Source organism: Vulpes lagopus, chromosome 11 (genome assembly GCF_018345385.1).
Source record: "Vulpes lagopus strain Blue_001 chromosome 11, ASM1834538v1, whole genome shotgun sequence".
NCBI lineage: Eukaryota > Metazoa > Chordata > Mammalia > Carnivora > Canidae > Vulpes > Vulpes lagopus.
In genome coordinates this window covers 84,931,217-84,954,329 of record NC_054834.1, presented here as the reverse complement: position 1 = coordinate 84,954,329, position 23,113 = coordinate 84,931,217, and the positions used below count along the sequence as shown (strand labels likewise).

The 23,113-nt window shown below is 35.9% G+C and overlaps 1 protein-coding gene across 2 annotated transcripts in view; it reads left to right on the top strand.

Moving 5' to 3' along the window:
• Positions 1-23,113, top strand: part of LOC121471383 (lymphocyte antigen 75) — a 127,257-nt gene that overhangs the window by 32,232 nt on the left and 71,912 nt on the right. For both annotated transcript variants that reach the window (XM_041722103.1, XM_041722102.1), the window contains exons 10-18: positions 239-327; positions 476-645; positions 2,758-2,957; positions 4,859-5,001; positions 15,607-15,688; positions 16,860-16,928; positions 19,756-19,870; positions 22,462-22,497; positions 22,865-23,040. In XM_041722103.1, the coding sequence (XP_041578037.1) occupies positions 239-327; positions 476-645; positions 2,758-2,957; positions 4,859-5,001; positions 15,607-15,688; positions 16,860-16,928; positions 19,756-19,870; positions 22,462-22,497; positions 22,865-23,040 (1,080 nt within the window). The remainder of the gene's footprint in view (positions 1-238; positions 328-475; positions 646-2,757; positions 2,958-4,858; positions 5,002-15,606; positions 15,689-16,859; positions 16,929-19,755; positions 19,871-22,461; positions 22,498-22,864; positions 23,041-23,113) is intronic.

Sequence of the window (23,113 nt, the reverse complement as noted above, 5' to 3'; positions counted from 1 at the left end):
AATATTATAGTCTTATGAGGAGCTAGGCCTTGGAGGTAAAGAGAAATAAGACACACCTTCCATCTGACACAGGCTCACAGTCCTGTAGGAGTTATCTATGAAGTTATATCCCACCTTCATCATCTGTATGGATTTACTGGCCATGTCCTTAATTTCTCTAAGTGTGAAATGTTACCAGTGTAACAGAACCTTGCTTGTTAGAGGAGGGACATTAATTGATGTATCTCCTCTGATTTAGGGCTGGAAAAGACATGGAGAAACCTGTTACAAGATTTACAAAGATGAGGTCCCTTTTGGAACCAATTGCAATCTGACTATAACTAGCAGGTATGACCATTAGTAAACATGTGCTGGTGAACTTTTAAATCTGGGTTAGTTTTGCTAAATAAGCTTTCTAAGAAAAAAGGTACATCTTCAATTTATATAGTATTCCATCATTGTAAAAACACCTACTAACTTAACCCTTGTTTTGCAGATTTGAACAAGAATACCTGAATGATATGATTAAAAAGTATACTAAATCTCCAGGAAAATACTTCTGGACTGGCCTGAGAGATATGGATTCACATGGAGAGTATAGTTGGACAGGTGTTGGTGGAGTAAAGCAAGCTGTAACTTTTTCCAACTGGAATTTTTTTGAGCCAGGTGAGTGCCTTAGTCTTGAAAGTAGTGGAATATGATGATTTGTGAAATGCAGTATACCTTCCAGATGTTGTCTTCACTTAGCTTTGAAATGTGAGGAAAATGATAATCTTCAGGATGGTAGTCTATCAATGGAACCATATCTATGGTGCAGTGACTAGAAGCAGTGACTATGTCTTCCTTATTAAATCCTTAGGAATAACCCCAAAAAGGGACCTAAAAAGCTCAGTTCTCAGAAATCACCTATAATGGCACAAAGCTAGAACCATCAGTGCGAGGTTTTTTTTTTTTTTTTTAATCTTTTCTATGTAAGCCTCAAACAGAATCTAGAAGCTTCATTTTGAAGTGCTTTACATTTTCATCTCTTTGCTTCTTAACTTCTTTCTCCAAATTTCTCCAAAATTGAATGTGTTTATTTCTATTATTCCGAATGGATGAGAATTAAGGAGGCAATATTGTAGGTATTACTCATTCTAAAAGTTAGTTCATCCTTCTTTAACCAGCTCAAAGTATTGACCATATTTAGCCATAGAATCAGAACCATTTTGAACCAGAAAGGACCTCAGATATCCCTTCTGATTTCAGAGTTGAGAAGATAGAGTCTCAAAAGGTGATTTACTTAACAAATGTTACCTGGTTATTGAATTGCTGAAATTCAGATCCCTGATTCCTAATCCAGTGCTTTATAGAGGATTTTGGTTTTCTATAAGACTGGAGCTATAAAGCATTCAATTTTTGTTTCTTTGGATTATTTATATTTTCTTGTTTTTGTACGATGTGATCACAAAGACCACTTTTTATAACCCAGTTACTGGAACATATGAGTGTATAATGAAACACAATACTTGAAATAGAGAATGCCCACAAAATTTGAAATAGATGGTCACCACCATAAATGTAAATGGTATTGATAACAAGGTCATCTTTTTACTTATAGAAGATGGAGGATACAGGTGCTTATCTTGGTGAAATCTCACTTTAGATTATAATGTTCTAATATATAAAACATGGGATTTCTTTTATACACATTCAGATTTCTTACAGTCAATGTCATATTCTTCATAGATAACCTTCAGTGGTTGGAGAGGAGCTCAGGAAATAGACACAATGGCTATTCTCTCAGTCCTATAGCCAGAAAGACTACCATTAATCTCTATTTACTATAATTACTCCCAACTTCAGCCAGCTTGGTCCATCATGGACAAGACATGGGTAGGGGGCAGAACAGGGGAAAAGCAGGACACCCATCGAGGACAACACAGCATCTTTTCTCCCAGTCCCTTGTTCCAATTGCTGTCTAGGTATGAGACATGAGACAATGTTTGTTTGGTGAAATAGAAGTCGTCATTATTTTCCAACTTATGTTCTTCTTGTCTTCTACCCACTTCAAGCAGCGTGGTATAATATAAAAAGGAGCATGGCACTTTGCCAGACAAATCTGGGTTCAAGTGTTGACTCCACTACTCATTAGCTATTGTTGTCGCAAGTCACTTATTCTTCGTCTGAGAAATGGATCTGATAATACAAACAATCTCTTAATGTTGTGAATAAATAAATTCTGGCTGCCATAAAATAGACAGAAACAAATGTATGTTACCATATATCTCCTTTAATATTGTACCCCCTATTCCTTTGGATCTGAATCTGAAAGAGTCTTGTTTCAAGGGTTACTAAATTGCTGAAAAACTTTTCAAAGTCATTAGCTAGTATGAATCACTTAGGGTATGCTGAGCAGCTTAGTGATTTAGAGTGCACCTCTATATGCAGACCACCTAGATTCTAGTTCTGGATCAACCACTTACTAACATGTGACCTTGAACAAGTCACTAATCCTCACTGTACCTTGGTATGGCAATAGAATCCACTCCAGAGGTTTGTTGTAAGGACTGATTCATTTAATCCTGTTAGAATAGTACCAGGGGAGTAATAATCACTGATCTTTATTTCCATCATCGTCATTATCATCATCATTATTATAACACATCCCTTTCTACCATTATCTTTTATATCCTTTCTCCAGACCTTGGCCCAAATAAAGGATAAGGACACTAGAAAAATGTTTGGACTTTAATGTTCAAATGTAATGTTTAATTAAACTTTCTGATTCAACCCCAGCTTCCCGAGGTGGGTGTGTGGCTATGGCTACTGGAAATTCTCTTGGAAAGTGGGAGGTGAAAGACTGCAGGAAGTTCAGAGCACTTTCAATTTGCAAGAAAATAAGTGGGCCCGTTGAGCCTGAAGAAGTAGTCCCCAAGCCTGAAGACCCTTGTCCTGAAGGCTGGTATAGTTTCCCCTCAGGTCTTTCTTGTTATAAGGTAAAGTAACATTCTCATTCAATTCCTTAATGAGGTTATCTTTCTACTATCCTAGTCCACATACTTGTAGTAGAAATTATGCTCCTCCTCAGGCACATATGTAACCTACCAAGGTGTTTGGGAGCACCACTCATGCCTTTGTCATGTCCTACCCAAAAAAGCAGGCCTACAGCCAGAACTGCCTCTTTCCTAGTGTTCTTTTGCCCTGAGACATTAAGTAAGCTACATGCCATGCTGACACTTTGCTTATGATTCTCATATCCTTCTAATCTTTGTTGTCCAATGGAGAATTCTATCACTTCTTATAATTTAAAAAAATCATTTTAGGGCCTGTATCAGTCAGCTGTTCCCAAAAAGAAACCATTACGTAGTATCTTAAAATTCAGTGACTATAACAACAAACATTTAATCTCATGTCCACAGATCTCTGGGTCAAATAGGGATTGTTTTAGTTCAGGCTTGAATGGTGAGCTCTGCTTTCAACAGTGGGTCAGCTGTTCTGGGCTTCAGGCTATGAGTTGGGATGTGCTACCTTGATCTGGGTCTCAGGCTGAAGGGGCAATAGTTTTTAGGGGCTTGTTCTTACAGTCAATTGTTAAAGCCTAAGAGGCCAGCCTAACCATTTAAGCACATTTCAGGTCTCTATTCACTTTACCTCCACTAACATGCCATTGATTGCAGCAAGTCACATGGCCTGAGCCCAAATCTAGGTATAGGGAAGTACACTTTACCCACCAGGAGGTCATGGCAAAAACGTAAAATTGTATCACAGGGAACTGAAGAATAATTCAATCTCTTTCTGTTCCTTTTTTGAAAAAAAATTAGTCATCACAAACCAAAGATGGCAAGTTTTGCTTTGCACCTTCTGTTCATGTTAGCAGGGCAATCTGCTGTTTCATTCATCCTCATCAGAAAACAGGCCTGTACTTGTATAGGTTTCATTGTGCTATGTTCATAATTATGTTTTTAGCATATTTCTCTGCAGAAGTCTACTCCCAAAGTATTCATATGTATCCTTTATAGCCTTACCTACTGGTCCTAGGAATGCAGGAGAATGTGGTGTCTTGTTGGAGCAGTTTCCCATTCTGACTAAGGAAGGTCATCCATCTGACAGCAGTAGCTGGCCTTAGTTGACACTTTCAGCAGGTCTTGGTTGTATCCCAGTATATGTTATTTTTAATTTATATATATATTTTTTAAATTGAAGTTTGATTTGCCATATACATATAGTATGACACCCAGTGCTCATCCCGTCAAGTGCTCCCCTCAGTGCCCATCACCCAGTCACCCCATCCCCCCACCTGCCTCCCCTTCCAGTATCCGTTGTTCATTTCCCAGAGTGAGGAGTCTCTCATGGTTTGTCACCCTCTAATTTTTCCCACTCATTTTCTCTCCTTTCCCATATAATCCCTTTCACTATTTCTTATATTCCTTGTATGAGTGAAACCATATAATGATTGTCCTTCTCTGACTGACAGGTAAAAATAAGAACATTTTCCTGTTATTATCACACCTATAAGAATCCATTTCAGAAGCCTACACATTTGAATCAAAGAAACAAAATAAATGAACAAGGGGGAAAAAAAGAGACAAACCAAAACCAGACTCTTAACTATAGAAACAAACTGATAGTTACCAGAGGGGAGGTGGTGAGGGGACAGTGGGTGAAATAGGTGATGGAGATTAAGGAGTGCACTTGCGATGAGCACTGAGTGATGTACTGAACTGCTGACTCACTGTATTGTTCACCTAAAACTAGTAGAACACTGTGTGTTAATTCTATTTGAATTAAAATTCAAAGACTTAATTAAAAACCTACACTTTTTATACGTAATAGACTTGGAAATTATGACTATTTTATGATCATGCCAGAAAAGAGATTAACATTGTGTTTTGTTAAGCTGTTTAATATAGAAAGAATCGTAAGAAAAAGGAACTGGGAGGAAGCTGAGAGGTTCTGCCGAGCTCTTGGAGGACACCTTCCCAGCTTCACTCAGATGGAGGAAATAAAGGGATTTCTTCACTTCCTCATGGACCAGTTCAGGTAATACTTTGAGGATGAGATCTTCTGTGCTGAATCTGATGCTCTCCAGGTACTCAGAATTGACATGTTTATTTTCTAAAGGGTCATTCAGTGCTTGGCAGTCTGTCAATATCAAATATTTTTATGCGCAAGACACTATGAATAATTTGAAGATGAGGGAGATAGAATCACCCTCCTTTATGTAGCATAATAAACTCCAACAATGGGGATAAGAAAAAGTATGGTAAAAATCTAGAACAAAGGTAAGGAGGGACCATGAGAATTCTAAAGACAGATGAATACTTTGGGAGGTATAACTGGGAAAAATGTTATGAAGAAGGATGGTTCTTAGAAGGTAAGGTAGTACTTTGAAAGGTAAGACTAAGAGAAGGAGCCAGAAAAAACAGAAAATTAGCAAAGGTACTGAGACCAGAGTGTACAGATACAGTCAAGGAGAAATGAGTCATTCCATTTACCTAGAAAATGAGGTTTAGATATGAAATTGGAGCAACCTTATTTGCCAGGGAAGGAGTTTGATCTTAAGTCAATAAGCAAAAGAAAACAAAACAAACCAAAACAAAAAAATACCCAACAAGTGTGTGTGTGTGTGTGTAATATATATGGGGGAAGAGAGATGGTAGGTAGATGCAGGGTAAGTAATTAGAAAGTTATTACAGCCCTCTTGTGGAAAACTACTTTGAGAATGGGCAGGAAGAATGTGAAAATAGGAAAGTAATCAGAGACACTACAAAGAATCAATTAGCCATTGTGATTTTGATGTTATGGTGGAAGATTCTTGGGTGATTTTCCTGATGTCCAATGTGGAGAAATGTGGACCAGGTGATGCTATCATAGGAGAAAAATTTCTCTGAAGCTTTGGGAGCAATCATGAGGGCATTCAAGTCCACGAATTTCTTTTTTTCTTCCCCTATTTTTATGAATTGAAAAGAAGACCACCAAAATATGCAAATCAAGGATTCAGGGTATACCAGGCAAAATCATGGAAAAGAAATTACCATTTAGACTTATCCTGGTGAATACTTTCCTTATCATTTTAACTCAAAAGCCTCAAAGAAAAACAGCAAAACAAACAAAAAACAGGTACCAAAACACAAAACTCAACTGCTCTTCTTCTCTAGGACATTAAATATAAGAAGATGTTTAAAAACTGACATCTAAAGAGTTTTGAGGTGGAAAATGTTTACAATATATTAATTTTTTAAAGATTTTATTTATTCATGAGAGACACAGAGAGAGAGAGAGAGGCAGAGACACAGGCAGAGGGAGAAGCAGGCTCCATGCAGGGAGCCCGACTTGGGACTCAATCCTGGGTCTCCAGGATCAGCCCAGAGCTGAAGGTGGCGCCAAATCGCTGAGCCTCCTGGGGCTGCCCACAATATATTAATTTTAGTTCTCAATTACATTGCTTTTCGTTTGTGAAAATTATAATTGATATAATCTTAGAACTCACTTGAAAAAAATTCAAAGACACGTTCCAGTTGAGAGATGAATTAAAAATCAAGAACACCTGAATAGGTAGTTTATTTTAAAAGAATTGGAAGTAAGAATATATAATATAAAAACATCCCCAGTCTAAATAATGCAATATGTATATGTAATGATAAAAATAGAAAGAAGTTATCCTAAATCCTGAAAAAAGAAACATGGGAATATTTTAATAAGACCAGGTGTTAAACTCTGTTTATAAATTAAAACTGGGATATAAAGAGATGAAATGGTTTTCAAAAATGAAAGTATAATAAATTCCTCATTTGCCTAGAAGTCATATTTAGAAACACAGATTATGTACATTTTATTTTTTTTTTATTTTTTTTTATTTTTTATTTTATTTTTTTTAGATTATGTACATTTTAAAACAGTATGTTCATCTACTGAATATGTAATGGGTGAAAGAAAGGTTTATATAGTAAATTATGAAGAAATAAAATAAAAAGCATGAAATCCAGTGTAAAGCAAGATGGCAGAAGACCAAATTTATCTATTTCCAGTTATGTTTAATTATAAGTCTGCAAATTTCTTCAATAATGAAATTCAGCTATATGCTATTGAAAGACAAATCTTGCCAATTAGTGCCTGTCCAGCTCAAAGAGTATGACGTTCTTTTCCTAGAAGAAAGAAGCTATAAAGTGTTTCACAAGTTGAGAAATTTTGATAAGAACCCATATTTTTAACGTTTCTTTAAAAATTGAAACAACAGGGCAGCCCGGGTGGCTCAGCGGTTTAGTGCCGCCTTCAGCCCAGGGTGTGATCCTGGAGACCCAGGATCGAGTCCCACGTCGGGCTCCCTGCATGGAGCCTGCCTCTCCCTCTGCCTGTGTCTCTGCCTCTCTCTCTGTGTCTCTTAGGAATAAATAAAAAAAAAAGAGAGAGAGAGAGAATTGAAACAACAGGACACATTTTCATATCGTAGCAGTAATTAGTCCTGAGGAGACAGTGGCCCACCAAGATAGGGCATCATTCTCTAATTTGTGGTTATCTCTAATTTATTACTCCTTTATCCACTTTACCTTTGTTTTTGTCCCATATTAACCTAAATAGTAATTGAGTTAATGATCACAAACAATACAGTAACTAAAATGAGAAAATTAAAAGAATGAGCTAAATTGTGCAAATGTGAACAAAAAGCTAGAATCACAATATTGATATTAGATAAAATACAATTGAAGTAAAAATTCACCAAATGGGGAAATGAGGTCTATTTCATATTGAGTAAAGGTACAATCTACAATGAATTTATAATAGTCAAGAGCCATTACATATTTTAAAATAATAGCATCAAAATATATGAAGCAAAAATATTAATTATATTAGTGAAATATTTCAATAAGTAACAATAGTGGGAACCTTTAACACTTGTCTTATCAGCAAGTAAAACAGACAAAAGAAAATAATGTAGAATATATGAACAGTATAATTAAGATGGTTTAACAATATCCTCCTTGTTCATACATTACAAAGTCTATATTTATTTTCTCTTCAAGCTCTTTGCCTGTGTCACTTACAGTAATTGATCTATTAGGCTAAAAATAAATTCCAAAGTGGTGAAATTATACAGGTATATAAAAAGTGAAGCCAAACTTATAAATTCAGTGTTTTTGAGTAACTGTTTTGGCAAATAAATCAAAACTGTAGAGATGGTAATAACAATACCCTCTCTGAAATTCATGGGATCTAGCCAAAGCTATAGTTGGAGGTACATTAATAGCTTTAATAGCTTTAATTATTAAACAAAAATAATGAAAATAAGCATTTACCTAAAAGTAAAAATAAATTTCAACGTAAATACAAGGAAACCATAAGAAAGAACCTAATAAAGATTTTTATATAAAGATACTTAAAATGAAGCCTTAGTGGGGCACCTGGGTGGCTCATTCGGTTAAGCATCTGCGTTTGGCTCAAGACATGATTCTAGAGTCCTGGAGTCAAGTCCCACATCAGACTCCCTGCTCATCAGGGACTCTGCTTCTCCATCTCCCTCTGCCTCTCCCCCCAGCATGTGTTCTCTCTTGCTCACTCTCTCTATCAAACAAATAAATAAAATCTTTAATTTAAAAAATGAAGCCTTAGGAATTATAAAACCTATTTCATGAAGAAATTTTTTAATTGGTAAGAATACTATGCATAATTTCATGCTGTTACAAATGAAGTTGTTAAAATTAATACTTTTTAGGGAAATGTAAGTTGGTATACAATTGATTTGATAAGTGGAAACCCAGTAATTTAATAGCCATGAAAGAAATGGAAAAAATTGACAAGGAATTTCTTCCAAAAAAGAGATAGGAAATATAACATGGTTATATATGTGACTTTCTTCACATTTTAAAGAAGAAATCATTACCTTGTATTTCAGTGATACAAGCAAGAGCTTGCATTCCATTACGTAGAAACTGATATAGACATCTGGTTTATTTTACAAACTAGTCTAATCCTGATATCAAAGCCTATCAACAAGAGCACAAAGAATTACAGACCAACCTCTTGACTAGACCTGAAAAAGAAAATACTAATAAGTGATAGAATAACAAACACTGATACAGTCCTTATTATGTGCCAGATAATGTACTGAATGTTTTCTATTAGCTCATTTAATCCTTACAACAACCTATGAAGTAGTACTATTACAATCCCCAAATGCCAACTAGGTGCCCCAAATATCATTCTTTTCAAAATTCGTCCTTAGAACAGATCCAAATTCATCTCTTATGACTACCCAGATCCCAACACTCAATTATGAAAAAATGTTGGATCAGTATATGCTAACTTAGACACCAATGAGATATTAAGTAAAACAAAACAAACATGACAGATGTAATATTAGAAGTGACTTCAGGGGTCACTTGCGTGGCTCAGTCCATTAAGTGTATCCCTTAGGTTCAAGTCATGGGATTGAACCCCATATTGGGCCCCCTGCTCAGTGGGGAGTCTTTTTCTGCTTCTGCCTCTCACCTGGTTCGTACTCTCGCCTCTCTCTCTCTCAAATAAATAAATAAACTGTTTTTTAAAAAAAGATTGACAATAATGATGATAATAGGGATATTTACCTTTTTCTGACTTTTACAGAAATGCATTTAATGTTTAATCCTTAAATGTGATATGGCTATTGGTTGAACTACACTTCTATTTTTCCTTTAACAAGAATTTGTATTTTAATTAACTGACTGAGCTGCCCAGGTGCCCCAATTATTGTTGATCTTTGTTTGGAATTTATAGCCTGTACATTAAGATTTTCTTTTTTAAAAAGAATGTTATTCCATGCAAACAATTACAATATATTTAGTGGGAGGAAAAGCAAATCATGAAAAAATAAAAAATATACTATTTACATTTAAAAGTAGATTACAAAAATACATCAAAGAAAGATAATCATTGTTACCTCTGGAAGTTAAGATTTTGAGTAATTTTTGAAATATTTAAACATTTTTCCACACTTTCCAGATTTGCATTAATAAACCTACTATTGTGTTTTTCTCATTAAGGAAAGGGAAATTTCACTACAATGTGCTGGAAACCTGATGCAAAATACAGTACATGTGTTCCATAAATATTCATTTATTAAGCATCTATTATAGAAGTTCAGACATTCTGAACTTTATTTTCTAGCACTAGAAATTATTATACAAGATTTCATTGCACACTAACCTGAATTAATTTGGATATACAAACTCTTAATTTCCTTTGGAGGTTAGTGTTTCTTAGATACTCCCCACAACCTTGGGAGTAGATTATAATGAATGCAAAACTCAGACCAAATCTTTCCACATGTACAAACATTTATTAAACAAACATTCATTGAAACAAGCACAAAACTTATTTCAGACAATCTGTTTCATAAGCTTCCAACATCCCAGCAGTCTGTCCTAGGTGTTCGAGCCACCATCTTGTAAGGAAGGGTCATTTGAGGTAGATTTGACAGTATTCCTGAGGCAGGATTCTGTTCCTATTATAGTTGGCATCAGGTAGTTCCAATCATCTGACCCAGTGACTAGACATGGGTTGATTTAGAGATCAAGCCCCAGATCCATTTCTAATGGTACTGGGTACCAGCCTTACCAGAAAGTAATAACCTTTCATGAAGGGTGAGAGTGTCTCTAAATATTTTAGCTATTCCTCATATCTTAAGTAATTTCAATTTCACCATTGAGAGCCCATTTCTAATATGCTGATTAACAGGCTTCTAATTTTGCTGATAAACACCTATTTCTGATATTCACTCTGCTAATAACCAAAACCTCAGGTATGGCTTCGAATAACAGACATCTTTGTGGTGGCTGCCTTTGGAACATACTCTGATACTCTGCTGATCCTCCTTGAAGTGAGAATTTTGAGCAGGGCAACTTACTGGTGCTTAGCTCTCAAGTTTGACACACACAATATCATACTGTCTAGACCAAAGTATTTTTAAGTAAAATACTGACATAAACAAAGTGGATTTTCTAACCAAGCAAGAGGTTAGAAACCTTTATTATGAACAGGGAGGCATTGATAAGTACTAAGCAATGAGGTTGTAGATATTTGTAGGAATCAAATGATGGAAAATGGAATATCATAAGTGATATAAATGATCATTAAGAGCTTCCATATACAGAATAGATTACACTAAAAAATAAAACTGAAGTGTGAGAGGTAATTAAGGAGTTTTCCTTGATTTGTTTCCTTGTTTCTGATCACACTTGCTGAGTTTCCTTTCAGTTAAGAAATTAACACAAGTTCATTATGTAAGATTTGGGGAATATAAAGAGTGTTAATGGAAAAAATAAAAGTTGGGATGCCTGGGTGGCTCAGTGGTTGAGCGTCTGCCTTTGGCTCAGGGCGTGATCCCAGAGTCCCAGGATTGAGTCCCGCATCAGACTTCCTGCATGGAGCCTGCTTCTCCCTCTGCCTATGTCTCTGCCTCTCTATGTCTCTCCTGAATAAATAAATAAAATCTTTAAAAAAATTAAAAATTAAAATTAAAATCACTTCCAATCCTGTATGTTATAAACATAGTTAGTGCTTAATGTAAATCTTTCCCATTTTCTTCCATTCCGTGTATATAGTTTATTTTCCAGAGAATGTACAACAATGTTTTTTTCCTGATCACAAAAGTAATATATATTTAATTTAAAAAGTAGAAAAGCACAAAGGAAAATACAAATCACCCTAATCCTTTCACTCATAGGAGCCATATTTCATTTGTACTCTTAACCCAGCAGGTGATACAGACTATGTTGTCTCCTTTAATCAAGAGATCGTTTGCCCACACAATACTTAGAAAGACAATGTATGCCTAAGGGAGGGAAAGGGAGGAAGGAGGCAAAACCCATTTACATCAGAAAATGATTGTAAAGCTTACCCCTTGAAGGCTTTACTTACCTTTTTATTGCAGGAATTGACCTTTCTCAGATGTCCATTGCCCAAATTGTGTATTGCATGCCAAGTAGTTAAATCAGATTACTGCTATACTTCTCACAATCTAAGTTCTCCATCTCTATTTGTATTTCAATGAAAGGATTCATGGTGCACAAAGTCATTACGGCTCTAAGATCTTTGCAACTCTTAATGGCAGCCCACCAGGGAAAGCCATTGTAGAACAAAAATAGTTTTAGGATTAAAGGAGAAAGCCTTGTTTGCAATGCTGTTGCTGCTGTGTGTACTACCTCCTGTGATGTAGCATGAATGGATTTCGATATAAATCTAAGGCTTTGCAGACTAAGCACCCTCATCAAATAGTATTTATTGGGGTTTGTAGCTGAGATACTATTTTCCTTAGAAACCAGATGCAGCAGGAAATTTGATTGAGAGGAGGAATTTTAACACAGATACACATATTAACCTTTCGCGCAATGTCTTCTTAACCTAATACCCTAAAACCATATACTTAGTGCTTGTAGTAGAAAAATTTATATAGAGAGAAATTTTTCATTTGATTTAATCCTCCAGTTATGATCCATTTTTTCTCTCAAATTTTCTAAATCCACATTAGAGGTGTGCAATGATTAAAGTGATTTTCAATTTCTTCTTTATCTGCCTGTGGATAAACCAGGTCAAACCAGGAATAAGTTACAACTGAGGAAATATTTTCCGCCTCCTACCACACACAGAAAAAACACAAGTAGCTACTATTTTCTATATAACACACTAATGAATTTTGAATTGGAAGCGAAAAGCTATAAATGTCTGGGTTCAATCTCAGAAAGTAGTGAAGACTAAAAATTTTGGACAAGTGTTTTCTAGGAAACTATTTTTTAGACATGCCACCAAGGAGGCAGAAGAAATGAGCTTGACAGCATAGGTTTCTAATGGGCAGAGGTGGAGCTAAACAAAGACTGTGTGGAAAGGTTAGAGACAGATCTCTAAAGAGGCTTCCAGTGGGAGCTGACTATAGAGTAAATGGAGGTGACAGATGACCTTTGACCATATTCCTGGTTGTACTGTTGATTGTAAAAAGAAGATAGACGATCTAAGCCTTACTTTAGGGAAACACAAAAATGTGCACAAATTCCTTAGGCTCAATTAAATTTGTGAAGATATTTGAAAGAAATCAAGTCACATCCAAGTAAGTAACGAGGAACCAAATTTAACCTCCTCTGGATCTTACCCATCTGACTTTAATTATACTGTATATGGCAATTACCTTGACTTGTGGTTTAGAAATTCAGCAGTTGGGAAGTGTAATAAATTTTGGAAGCCAAAAAAGCTCTGTTAGAAAGCTCTGAATAGTTGAAGACACACTGCAAATTCCTCTTCTAGCTGCTAAATTCAAACTGGATTTATTTGCCTCCACTGGATTATCTGAAATTTACAAATTGGTAATCTTTCTCTAAAAAAAGAAAATAATATAACAATAAAGACTGAAAGGGGATTATCCTCATATTCCATCGCAATTAGTTGAAAAGCTTAAAAGATGAAAAGTATTTATATTAAAGTATGGGGGAATGTTCAGTAGAGGAAAGAGGTGAACAAAAGCAATTATTTTATTAAAACATAAGAAATTGCTTTAAAATTAAGTTTACTCTAGCTTTGAGTCACTGGCAAATTTTTTGAAATGCAGATTTATATTTTTCAGCTATACATTACAGATTCCATACATACTCTTGAGTATGAGAGTAAGAATTAATTTTAAATTTGGGTCCTATCCCTTTTCTACTATGTGCTATATTTATAGGCATATAAAAAATCTATATCTATATATCTAGTTATGCCTATGTAATATACACTCATATGTACTGATCATACATACTACATGCAATCAGAAGGTTAAATTATAATTAATCAGTATTATCAAAAAAAAGTTTACATGGATAATAGTCTACTTAAAAAGTATCTACTTAAAAAGCCTAAAAAGAGGGCACCTGGGTGGCTCAGTGGTTGAGCATCTGCCTTGGCTCAGGGTGTGATCCCGGGGTCCTGGGATCGAGTCCCACATTGGGCTCCCTGCAGGGAGCCTGCTTCTCCTCTGCCTATGTCTCTGACTCTCTCTCTCTTTGTGTCTCTCATGAATAAATAAATAAAATCTTTAAAATAAAAAAAGCCTAAAAAGTGTAACACAGTTTAGAGAAAATTTTCAAGTGGAGTTAGAGATGAAGAAAATGTTTTTATGGTTATAGCACTTCTATTTATATTAGCAATATCTCCTAGCTAAAGAATAAATTTAATTGAGGAAAAGGGATATTTATAATATATGTCCCTGCTTCTATATGTTATTGTATATATCCTTTCTTGGAATGTCTATCCTTCTCTTCTCGATCAATCTGAATATTGACACATGTTAAACACTCAGATTATGACTCAAAAGAAATATTAGCCATCTTTGAGAGACTCTTTTGTCCTATAACCTCACAAAACATTTCCTGACTTCCTACAGTCCACAATAAACTTCCTTCCCTGAATTTTTGTAATGCTCAAAATTTATACAAATTTTATATCACTTGATATCTTTCCAAAATGGTTATTTTCTTTGTTCATGTATATCTTGTCGCCCTGACTAGTTTATATGCCATTTGAGGATAGGTAATACGTCTTGTACTTCTCTGTATTACCATGGCATCTAGCTCAATGCCTTGTGCATAGAAGTACAATAGTTATGAATGTTAAATATAATTACTTAAATGACTGCCTAATTATGTTGTTCTTATATAACCCATGGAGTTTGGCTTTTAGAAGATACTTATACTTAATCTTTAGGAAAAAGGGGGTGGGGCGCCTGGCTGGCTTAGGTGGTAAAGTATGTAACTTTTGATCTCAGGGTTGTGAATTTGAGCCCCACATTGGGTGTAGAGATTACTTAAAAATAAAATCTTTAAAAAAAAATACTTGTTTAATTTAAACATTTTTTAGAGCATATTCTTTTTTCTCTTTCTCTTTTTTTAGATTTTTTAAATTTAATTTCAATTTGTCAACATATAACACCCAGTGTTCATCCCATCAAGTGCCCTCCTCATTGCCCTCATCCTCCCCCCCCCCAACCCTTTGTTTCCCAGAGTTAGGAAACTCTCATGGTTTATCTCTCTCTTTAATTTTTCCCACTCAGTTCCCCTCCTTTCCCTTATAATCTTTTTCACTATTTCTTATATTCCATGTATGTGTGAAACCACATGGTGATTGTTCGTCTTTGATCGACTTATTTTACTCAGCATAATACCCTCTAGTTCCTTAATGGTCAGTGGGAATTAAATAATTTTTTTAAATATTGATCCTGTTTAATAAAAATTTAGCCAGATGATTTGTCCTGCATTTTTAAAAAAAGATATTTGTGTTATAAACACTTTAAGAAAATGTCATTGCTATCTTTGTATCAAAAACATTGTCTAATAGTGAAGCTCTCCAGTAGAAGTTTTGGAATAATCATGCCCTTTATTTCCCCTCAAGTGCAAAGTAGAATGTTTTACCTTTCATATGAAGAACATAACTGAAGACTTAGTTTTAAGAAATATGGTATTTTTTCCATAGCTTCCTCATATTTAGAGTTTGGTTTTATTTTAGAAGGCATCTTTATAGAGCTTAAAATTGTACTTTTCAGTTAGTGACAAGACAAACTTATATCTTAAGCATTCTAGACATGTGAATGCTAAATATTTTTGCCAAACCTGTGCTCAAATTTTTTTTTAATAATTTCTTTTTACATAGTGACGAGCGTTGGCTGTGGATAGGTTTGAATAAAAGGAGCCCAGATTTACAGGGATCCTGGGAGTGGAGTGATCATACACCAGTAAGTTTAAACTTTCTTGTTTGGGATAATATAAAGGGATTATTTGTTTCCATATCAGGTAAATTGATTGTTAAATAATACATCCACATACCATGTAATCATTAAAATTATGAAGAAGTATCTTTATTGAAATGGAAATGCATTCACATATATGAAGTGAGGGGGAAAGATACTAACCTTGTTTTTATTTTTAAAAAATAACCATACCTAAATACATAAATAAATATTTTTTTAAAAATTGAAAAATAGCCATACATTCTCTCTATAGTCCTAAAAATATAAAAATATGGTTATATACATACAGTGGTCATCTTTTTCGTTTTCTTTGTGCTGTTTTTATTTCCTTTTTCCACAATGAGAAGCTTTTACTTTTATTCTAAAAACATAAGAGTTATGTAAAAAAGAATGTATCTTTATTAAAGGAAATAATTTGTTTGGGGAGACCTTAAAAAGACCTTAAATAGGGATCCCTAGGTGGCGCAGCGGTTTAGCGCCTGCCTTTGGCCCGGGGTGCGATCCTGGAGATGCGGGATCGAATCCCACGTCGGGCTCCCGGTGCATGGAGCCTGCTTCTCCCTCTGCCTATGTCTCTGCCCCCCTCTCTCTCTCTCTCTGTGTGTGTGACTATCATAAATAAATTAAAAAATTTTTTAAAAAAGACCTTAAATACTATTTCAAATGTTTACATTATCCTAAAGAGAGGTTTTAGGTAATACTTATAGGAGCAAATTATTATAAAATGTATTAAATATTTTCTCCACAGTACCATTGTGTCAATTCATCATATATACTTTCCAAATGTAAAATTTCATTTGGACTTTCATTTTCAAATAGGAGCGTATCTGAAATTAGTTAATTGAATAACTGGCATTTCAACACGTGCCAAAAAAAGGTCTTTTGCAAGTTCCTTATTCTCTAAAATTCCAGCTGCAAACTTAATGCACTATTAACCTCTACTTCTGAAACTGTAGCTTCCATTGTTTGGAAGTATGATATTTTCTAAGTCATCTCATGATTTAACATCTTGATATTAAAAAAGAGAGAGAGATGAAAAGGTTTTCCTACTGTGACATGTGAATGTGTTTGAGTTATTAAAGCTGCCTAAATTACATCTAAATTGCAAATATTTATACATCAGTCGTAAGTTCTCAAGCCTCTCTTGTTTTCTAAGGTGTCTACTATTCTCATGGAAAATGAGTTTCAGCAGGATTATGATATCAGAGACTGTGCTGCTGTCAAGGTCAGTACAATGGTAGAAAATCTGCATATTTAAAAATAAATTTGGCATTGTGTACAGTCAGGCAACAGATTCACAGAGTGCCTCTTTTAGGTATGGAGCATGATATTAGATGCGATGGGAGGGAAGAACACCCATGGCCCTGCTCTCTCAAGCTACCTAACTTAAACTTAATTTGAGAAAATAAAATTCATATTCAAAAAAGGTTGCTCTTATAACTGTAAAGTAATAGGCTCCAATTTAGTTTCTAATGAAACTCAGAAGAGGAAGTGGTTCCTGTGGCCTGTTTCCAAAAGGGATAGGACTTGAACTGTGCTTTTGTACAGATGGGATAAGGTAAGCCTTTCTAATGGGGGAATGGCATGAGGAGGTGGCATAAAATAAAGGAAGAGTGGAAGGGAGAAACTAAGGTAGTGAGGAGAAAGGGATACAGATCAAGAAGTTTGTATCGGTGCCATGGTTGAAAACAAGGTTGGGAAATTAGATTGATGGTAGGCAACAGCATTATAAAAGTTTTTTGACATGAACCAAGGAGAGTATGAAGAAGACTCATCTCAAGTCAGATTTCAAGATGTAGCAAGTAGGATAAGATGACATAAAAGAGCAATTAGTCATCTTCCTTTGCAAAATTCATTCATTTATTGATTCCATAAATAGTAGTCCAAGCAGTCTATAATGCTCTGGAGGATACAACAATGACAAGATATAAAACAGTTGTTGTCACAGAACTTAAGTTTAGTAGGAGAGAAGTAAACAAGTAGTTATAGGAGCTATGACAGATGAGGTATACGTTTTATGCAAGAATGAGTATTATAAGGAGATAGTGATGGTGATGGACAATGGTAATCGTGATGATGGTGGCATCAGCTAATACTTGTTAACTTGTGAGCTAGGTACTTATTTCACTTAATACTTAAGTGATCTTGTGAGGTAGATGCTATTACATATTTATCTTTTAAGGAAGAAAGTTGAGTTCTGAGTAAGTGTACAGGGTTATAGAACTGAAATTTAAACCCATGTGCCTGGGTCCACCCTGCTATATGACTAGATGTTTATAGAAATAGAAAAAGGATGTCTGGGTAGCTCAGTGGTTGAGCATCTTCCTTTGGCTCAGGGTGTCCCAGGTGGTCCTGGGGTCCCGGGATTGATTCCCACATTTGGTTCCCTATCAGGGGTCTGCTTCTCCCTCTGCCTGTGTCTCTGCCTCTTTCTCTGTGTCTCTCATGAATAAATAAATATTTTTTTAAAAAAGAGAAATAAATAGAAAGGATACTGGTTTATGGAGAAAATACTACATTTTAGTCTAGATATTTTGAATTCAAGCTAGTAGTAAGAAATATATTTTTTTTAAGTAAGAAATATCCTACAGTTGAAATCAGAAGACCAGAGTTGGGGATCCCTGGGTGGCGCAGCGGTTTGGCGCCTGCCTTTGACCCAGGGCGCGATCCTGGAGACCCGGGATCGAATCCCACGTCGGGCTCCTGGTGTATGGAGCCTGCTTCTCCCTCTGCCTGTGTCTCTGCCTCTCTCTCTCTCACTGTGTGCCTATCATAAATAAATTAATTAATTAATTAAAAAAAAAAAGAAGACCAGAGTTGAAGGAAGAAATGTGTATTTTTAAAAAATTGTAAAGGGTCAAAAGTGGGTTTAGGAGAGCTGTCAATGCATAAAATATAAGATGGGGAAGTAGGAGACATATAGATTATACCTTTGCTATGTAAGCCAAGTAAGTGATTGCCCAGAAGTGCTGCAGGTTGCTTGAGACAAAGAACTGAGAAGGCCCCTGGAAAGCCCTATTTTCAAAGCAATTGTTCTGGTAATAAACTGTATGGTATCATGCCATTTTTATAGAATTCTGTTTAACACATGAGAAAGTGAAAACTTCAGAGAAGCTTGTAATGTTTTCAGAACACTGATGCAATATACTATGTTCTATGTAAGTAGAGTTCTTATGTGTGAAGAGATTAGAAAATCTACCAAAAAAACTAACTAAAAGAAACACTGATGTGGCCTGTGTCAGGAACAAGGCCAGCCAGGCCAGTGTTCTAGGAGAATCTCCCCTCACTTGGCACAGTACCCACCAGAATCTTGGCCTTAAGAGAAAACAGTCCAAAAACTGGTGGAGATTCCTCCCAGGTCATGCCCTCCCCTTTCCTTTCTTGCCTGCTTACTGGCTGGAGTACAATTTGTAGAGACCTATCTTGGATCATGCAATGCAGGCTAACATCCTAGTGTAGAGCAACAGCAAAGCAGGAGCCTGGGTCCTTGGGGTCAGACTCTTATGTCACATTTTCACAGATCTGCTTTAATCATAGTCTGGTGTTTGGAAGCCACTGAAGTAAATTTTTTTTTCTAGCTTGACCTTTCTCAGATTTAAAGGTACAATCTACAATTTCATATCAGCAAAAACAAGAAAAAAAACAATAATTTACATTTTGGACATAAACATGACTTTATGACATATTTCCTCTATCAATCCTTATTAAGGTTCTTGATTAGGCTGTTAACTATTTAATTTTTTTATAATAAATGTATTTTTTATTGGTGTTCAATTTGCCAACATACAGAATAACACCCAGTGCTCATCCTGTCAAGTGCCCCCCTCAGTGCCCGTCACCCATTCACCCCCACCCCCCGCCCTCCTCCCCTTCCACCACCCCTAGTTCGTTTCCCAGAGTTAGGAGTCTTCATGTTAACTATTTAAACACTGTGTTCATTCATTAAATAAATATCTTAGGTGCTAGGGCTAAAAGAGATTTAAGATTATACTTTAGTGTTTTATAAAGTTTCATCAACTTCAAAATATTCTACAATCCTCTTTCTCCTTTAGGTCATTCAGAGGCCAGGGCGAAGAAGCTGGTATTTCTATGATGACAGAGAATTTATTTATTTAAGACCTTTTGCTTGTGATACAAAACTTGAATGGGTATGCCAGATTCCAAAAGGTAAGTGGTAGTTATTCCTTTTCACAGTCTTCTCATGTGAACATTGTAAATGCTGAGTCCAAAGTACCTAAGAGAGTGTTTTAGACTATAATTATAGTTTTAAAAAGCCTATGAAGATATAGTTAATATATTAAGCTCCATCCTGCCTGACTCCAACCACAAGTACAAGACTGGCTTATTGAGATTAGATGGTACCTTCCTCTTTGATCATGAAAGAATTTTTATAAAAGATAAAATTTAAGATAAATTTAGAGATTAGATTTTGGAATGAAAGATTATTTCAGTGAAAAGAAGACACATAATGTAGGGACGCCTGGGTGGCTCAGTGGTTGAGCATCTGCCTTTGGCTCAGGTGTGATCCCGGGGTCCTGGGATCAAGTCCCTCATCAGGCTCCCTGCATAGAGCCTGCTTCTCCCTCTGCCTGTGTCTCTGCCTCTCTCTCTGTGTCTCTCATGAATAAATAAATAAAATCTTTTTTTAAAAAGGCCACCACCATATTCCCTTTAAAAGACATGATATCCTTGGGGCGCCTGGGTAGCTCAGTTGGTTAAGTATCTGCCTTCTGCTGAGGTCAGGATCCCAGGAGCCCTAGGTCAGGCTCCCTGCTCAGCAGGGAGCCTGTTTCTCCATCTCTTTCTGTCCCTCCTCCCTGCTTGGGTTCTCTTTTTCTCTCAAATCAATAAATAAAATCTGTTTTAAAAAATAAATAAAAGACAAGATATCCAGTATAGTAACTGTCAAGTTTCTTTCACAAAGGCAACTGGCAGGCCATTAATAAAAGAGGGAACTCTGTGTGTGTGTGTGTGTGTGTGTACTACATCTTTATCCAGTCATCTGTTGACGTGCATCTAGGCTCTTTATATTTACTGTGGACGTTACTACTATAAACATTGGGGTGCATGTGCTCCAATGTATCACTATTTTTATATACTTTGAATAAATACCTAATAGTGCAATTGCTGGATCATAGGGTAGTTCTATTTTTAACTTTTTGAGAAATTCCTATACTATTTTTCAGACTGGCTGCACTAGCTTGCATTCCCAACAGTGTATGAGGGTTCCTCTTCCTCCACATCCTCACCAACAGCTGTTGTTTCCTGAGTTGCTAATTTTAGCCATTCTGACCCATGTAGGATGGTATCTCATTGTGGTTTTGATTTGTTTTTCCCTGATGCCAAGTGATGTTGAGCATTTTTTTATGTGTCTGAACAGAAGTTTTTTATAAGATTACAATAAACAACTATGCATATTTTTAACTAATTTGACCCATTGTTGATAGAAATTAACCATTATATAGAGAACTGACTTAGAGAGAGAAGCCAAAGATGTTGAATATATAGGCAGTGCTCTGAGAAAAGTCTTCTCTACGTTAGGCCCAGATATAACAGCAAAATGAAGAACAGCTATTTTACTCTGTAGTTTCTAATACTCATCAAATTACATCTTTGCCTTGAAACAAGTGTGACCTACAACCAGAATGAAAAGGGAGAGGAAAGCAACTAGCAACCTGCGAGGAGCTGTTCTGCCCTGGAACTGTCTGGATGCTTCTAGGGGCAATCTTAAAGTGATTTTCACAGTCTTTGTGAGTTAAGTAGGAGTCTTGTTTCTGGTTTTGTTTGTTTGTTTGTTTGTTTGTTTGTTTGTTTGTTTTTTATAGAGTAGAGAGTTGAGTCTAAGCAGCAGATCCAAAGTCCCATAGCAGTGAAGGGTCTGAGGGCATTTGGACCCTGACTCACTCAATTTCAAGGCCCATAATGCATTGTAAAGTATCACATTTCCTCTGTTTCCAACTGGAAATTCTGGGTGATTTTTATTATTTTTCTCCCAGTTTTGTCTTTATCTTCTCAAAAGGTTCAGTACTGGATTACTGTACATTGTTTACAATAATACATTGGGGTTGGGATGCCTGGGTGGCTCAGCGGTTGAGTGTCTGCCTTTGGCTCAGGGCGTGATCCTGAGTTCTGGGTGGAGTCCCACATTGGGCTTCCTCCGGGGAGCCTGCTTCTCTCTCTGCCAGTGTCTCTGCCTGTGTGTGTGTGTGTGTGTGTGTGTGTGTGTGTGTGTGTGTATCATGAATAAATAAATTAAATTAAATTAAAAAAAAGAATACCTTGTGAGAACAATGAATTCTACCAACCAAGGTTTATAGAACAATTACTCAAATTGCATTAGATGGAGAAGTAGTTCCTGAATAACCTCATCCTGCAGTAATGATTATCTTTGTGCCTATTCCTTAGTGTTTCTGTGTAATATATACAATATACTCATTTACTTATGTATACTTTCTAATTATTAGCCATATTTTATCCATCTAGTCTTCCTTTGTGACCTCCGTGATGTAAGGTAGAGAACTACCAGGAATACTTTAATAGTTAACAGATCTACCTTTTTGATTGCCACTAAAACATCGTTAGCATAGGCCCCACAAAATTCAAACCAAAGCAATCATAATATGAAAAGAAATAATCTGGCCAGAAATGGTCCAACTCAGAAAGTCCTCTTGAGTTAGATTAAAGGCACTTACTTATAATAGGACATCATCTGTAATTGGATACTAATCCTCAGCCTTTTTTTTCCTTTCTTGTACCAGGCCATACTCTAAAAACACCAGACTGGTATAATCCAGGTAAGTTAAGAAAACTGAAATTTAGCCAAAGCTGCTTTTATCTTTTCTGTAATGTATTTAGTTAATTATCTAAGCCCATGCCCAAGTGCCAGCTTCTCTATCATATCTTCAAGGGAGATGAAATATCTCCAGGCAGGAAAAGTGATTGGCTGGTGTGCAATGAGGCTTTGAGGCTGGGTTTGTTCTCCTCTGTGAGTACAGGAGGGTGGCAAAGTCTCTCACTGGCTCAGCAATCCTTGGTGCTTTGCGGGTAGCACTGCCCTGGCCAGAGAGAGCAGATTACTATTCATAAATAGTTTTAAACATTAATTCACGCTTAGATGGTGTAGTTTGATCTGTGCATAACTCTGATATTCTTCTTCTTCAGAGCGTCCTGGAATTCATGGACCTCCAGTTGTAATTGAAGGGAGTGAATACTGGTTTGTTGCTGATCCTCACTTAAACTATGAAGAAGCGGTCCTGTATTGTGCTAGCAATCACAGCTCTCTGGCTACCTTGACATCTCTTGCAGGACTAAAAGCCATCAAAAACAAAATAGCAAATGTAATTTGAGAGAATATATTTTAAAATATTTTTCTTATTTTTCTATTTATTCCTTCAAAAATTATTTCAGAAG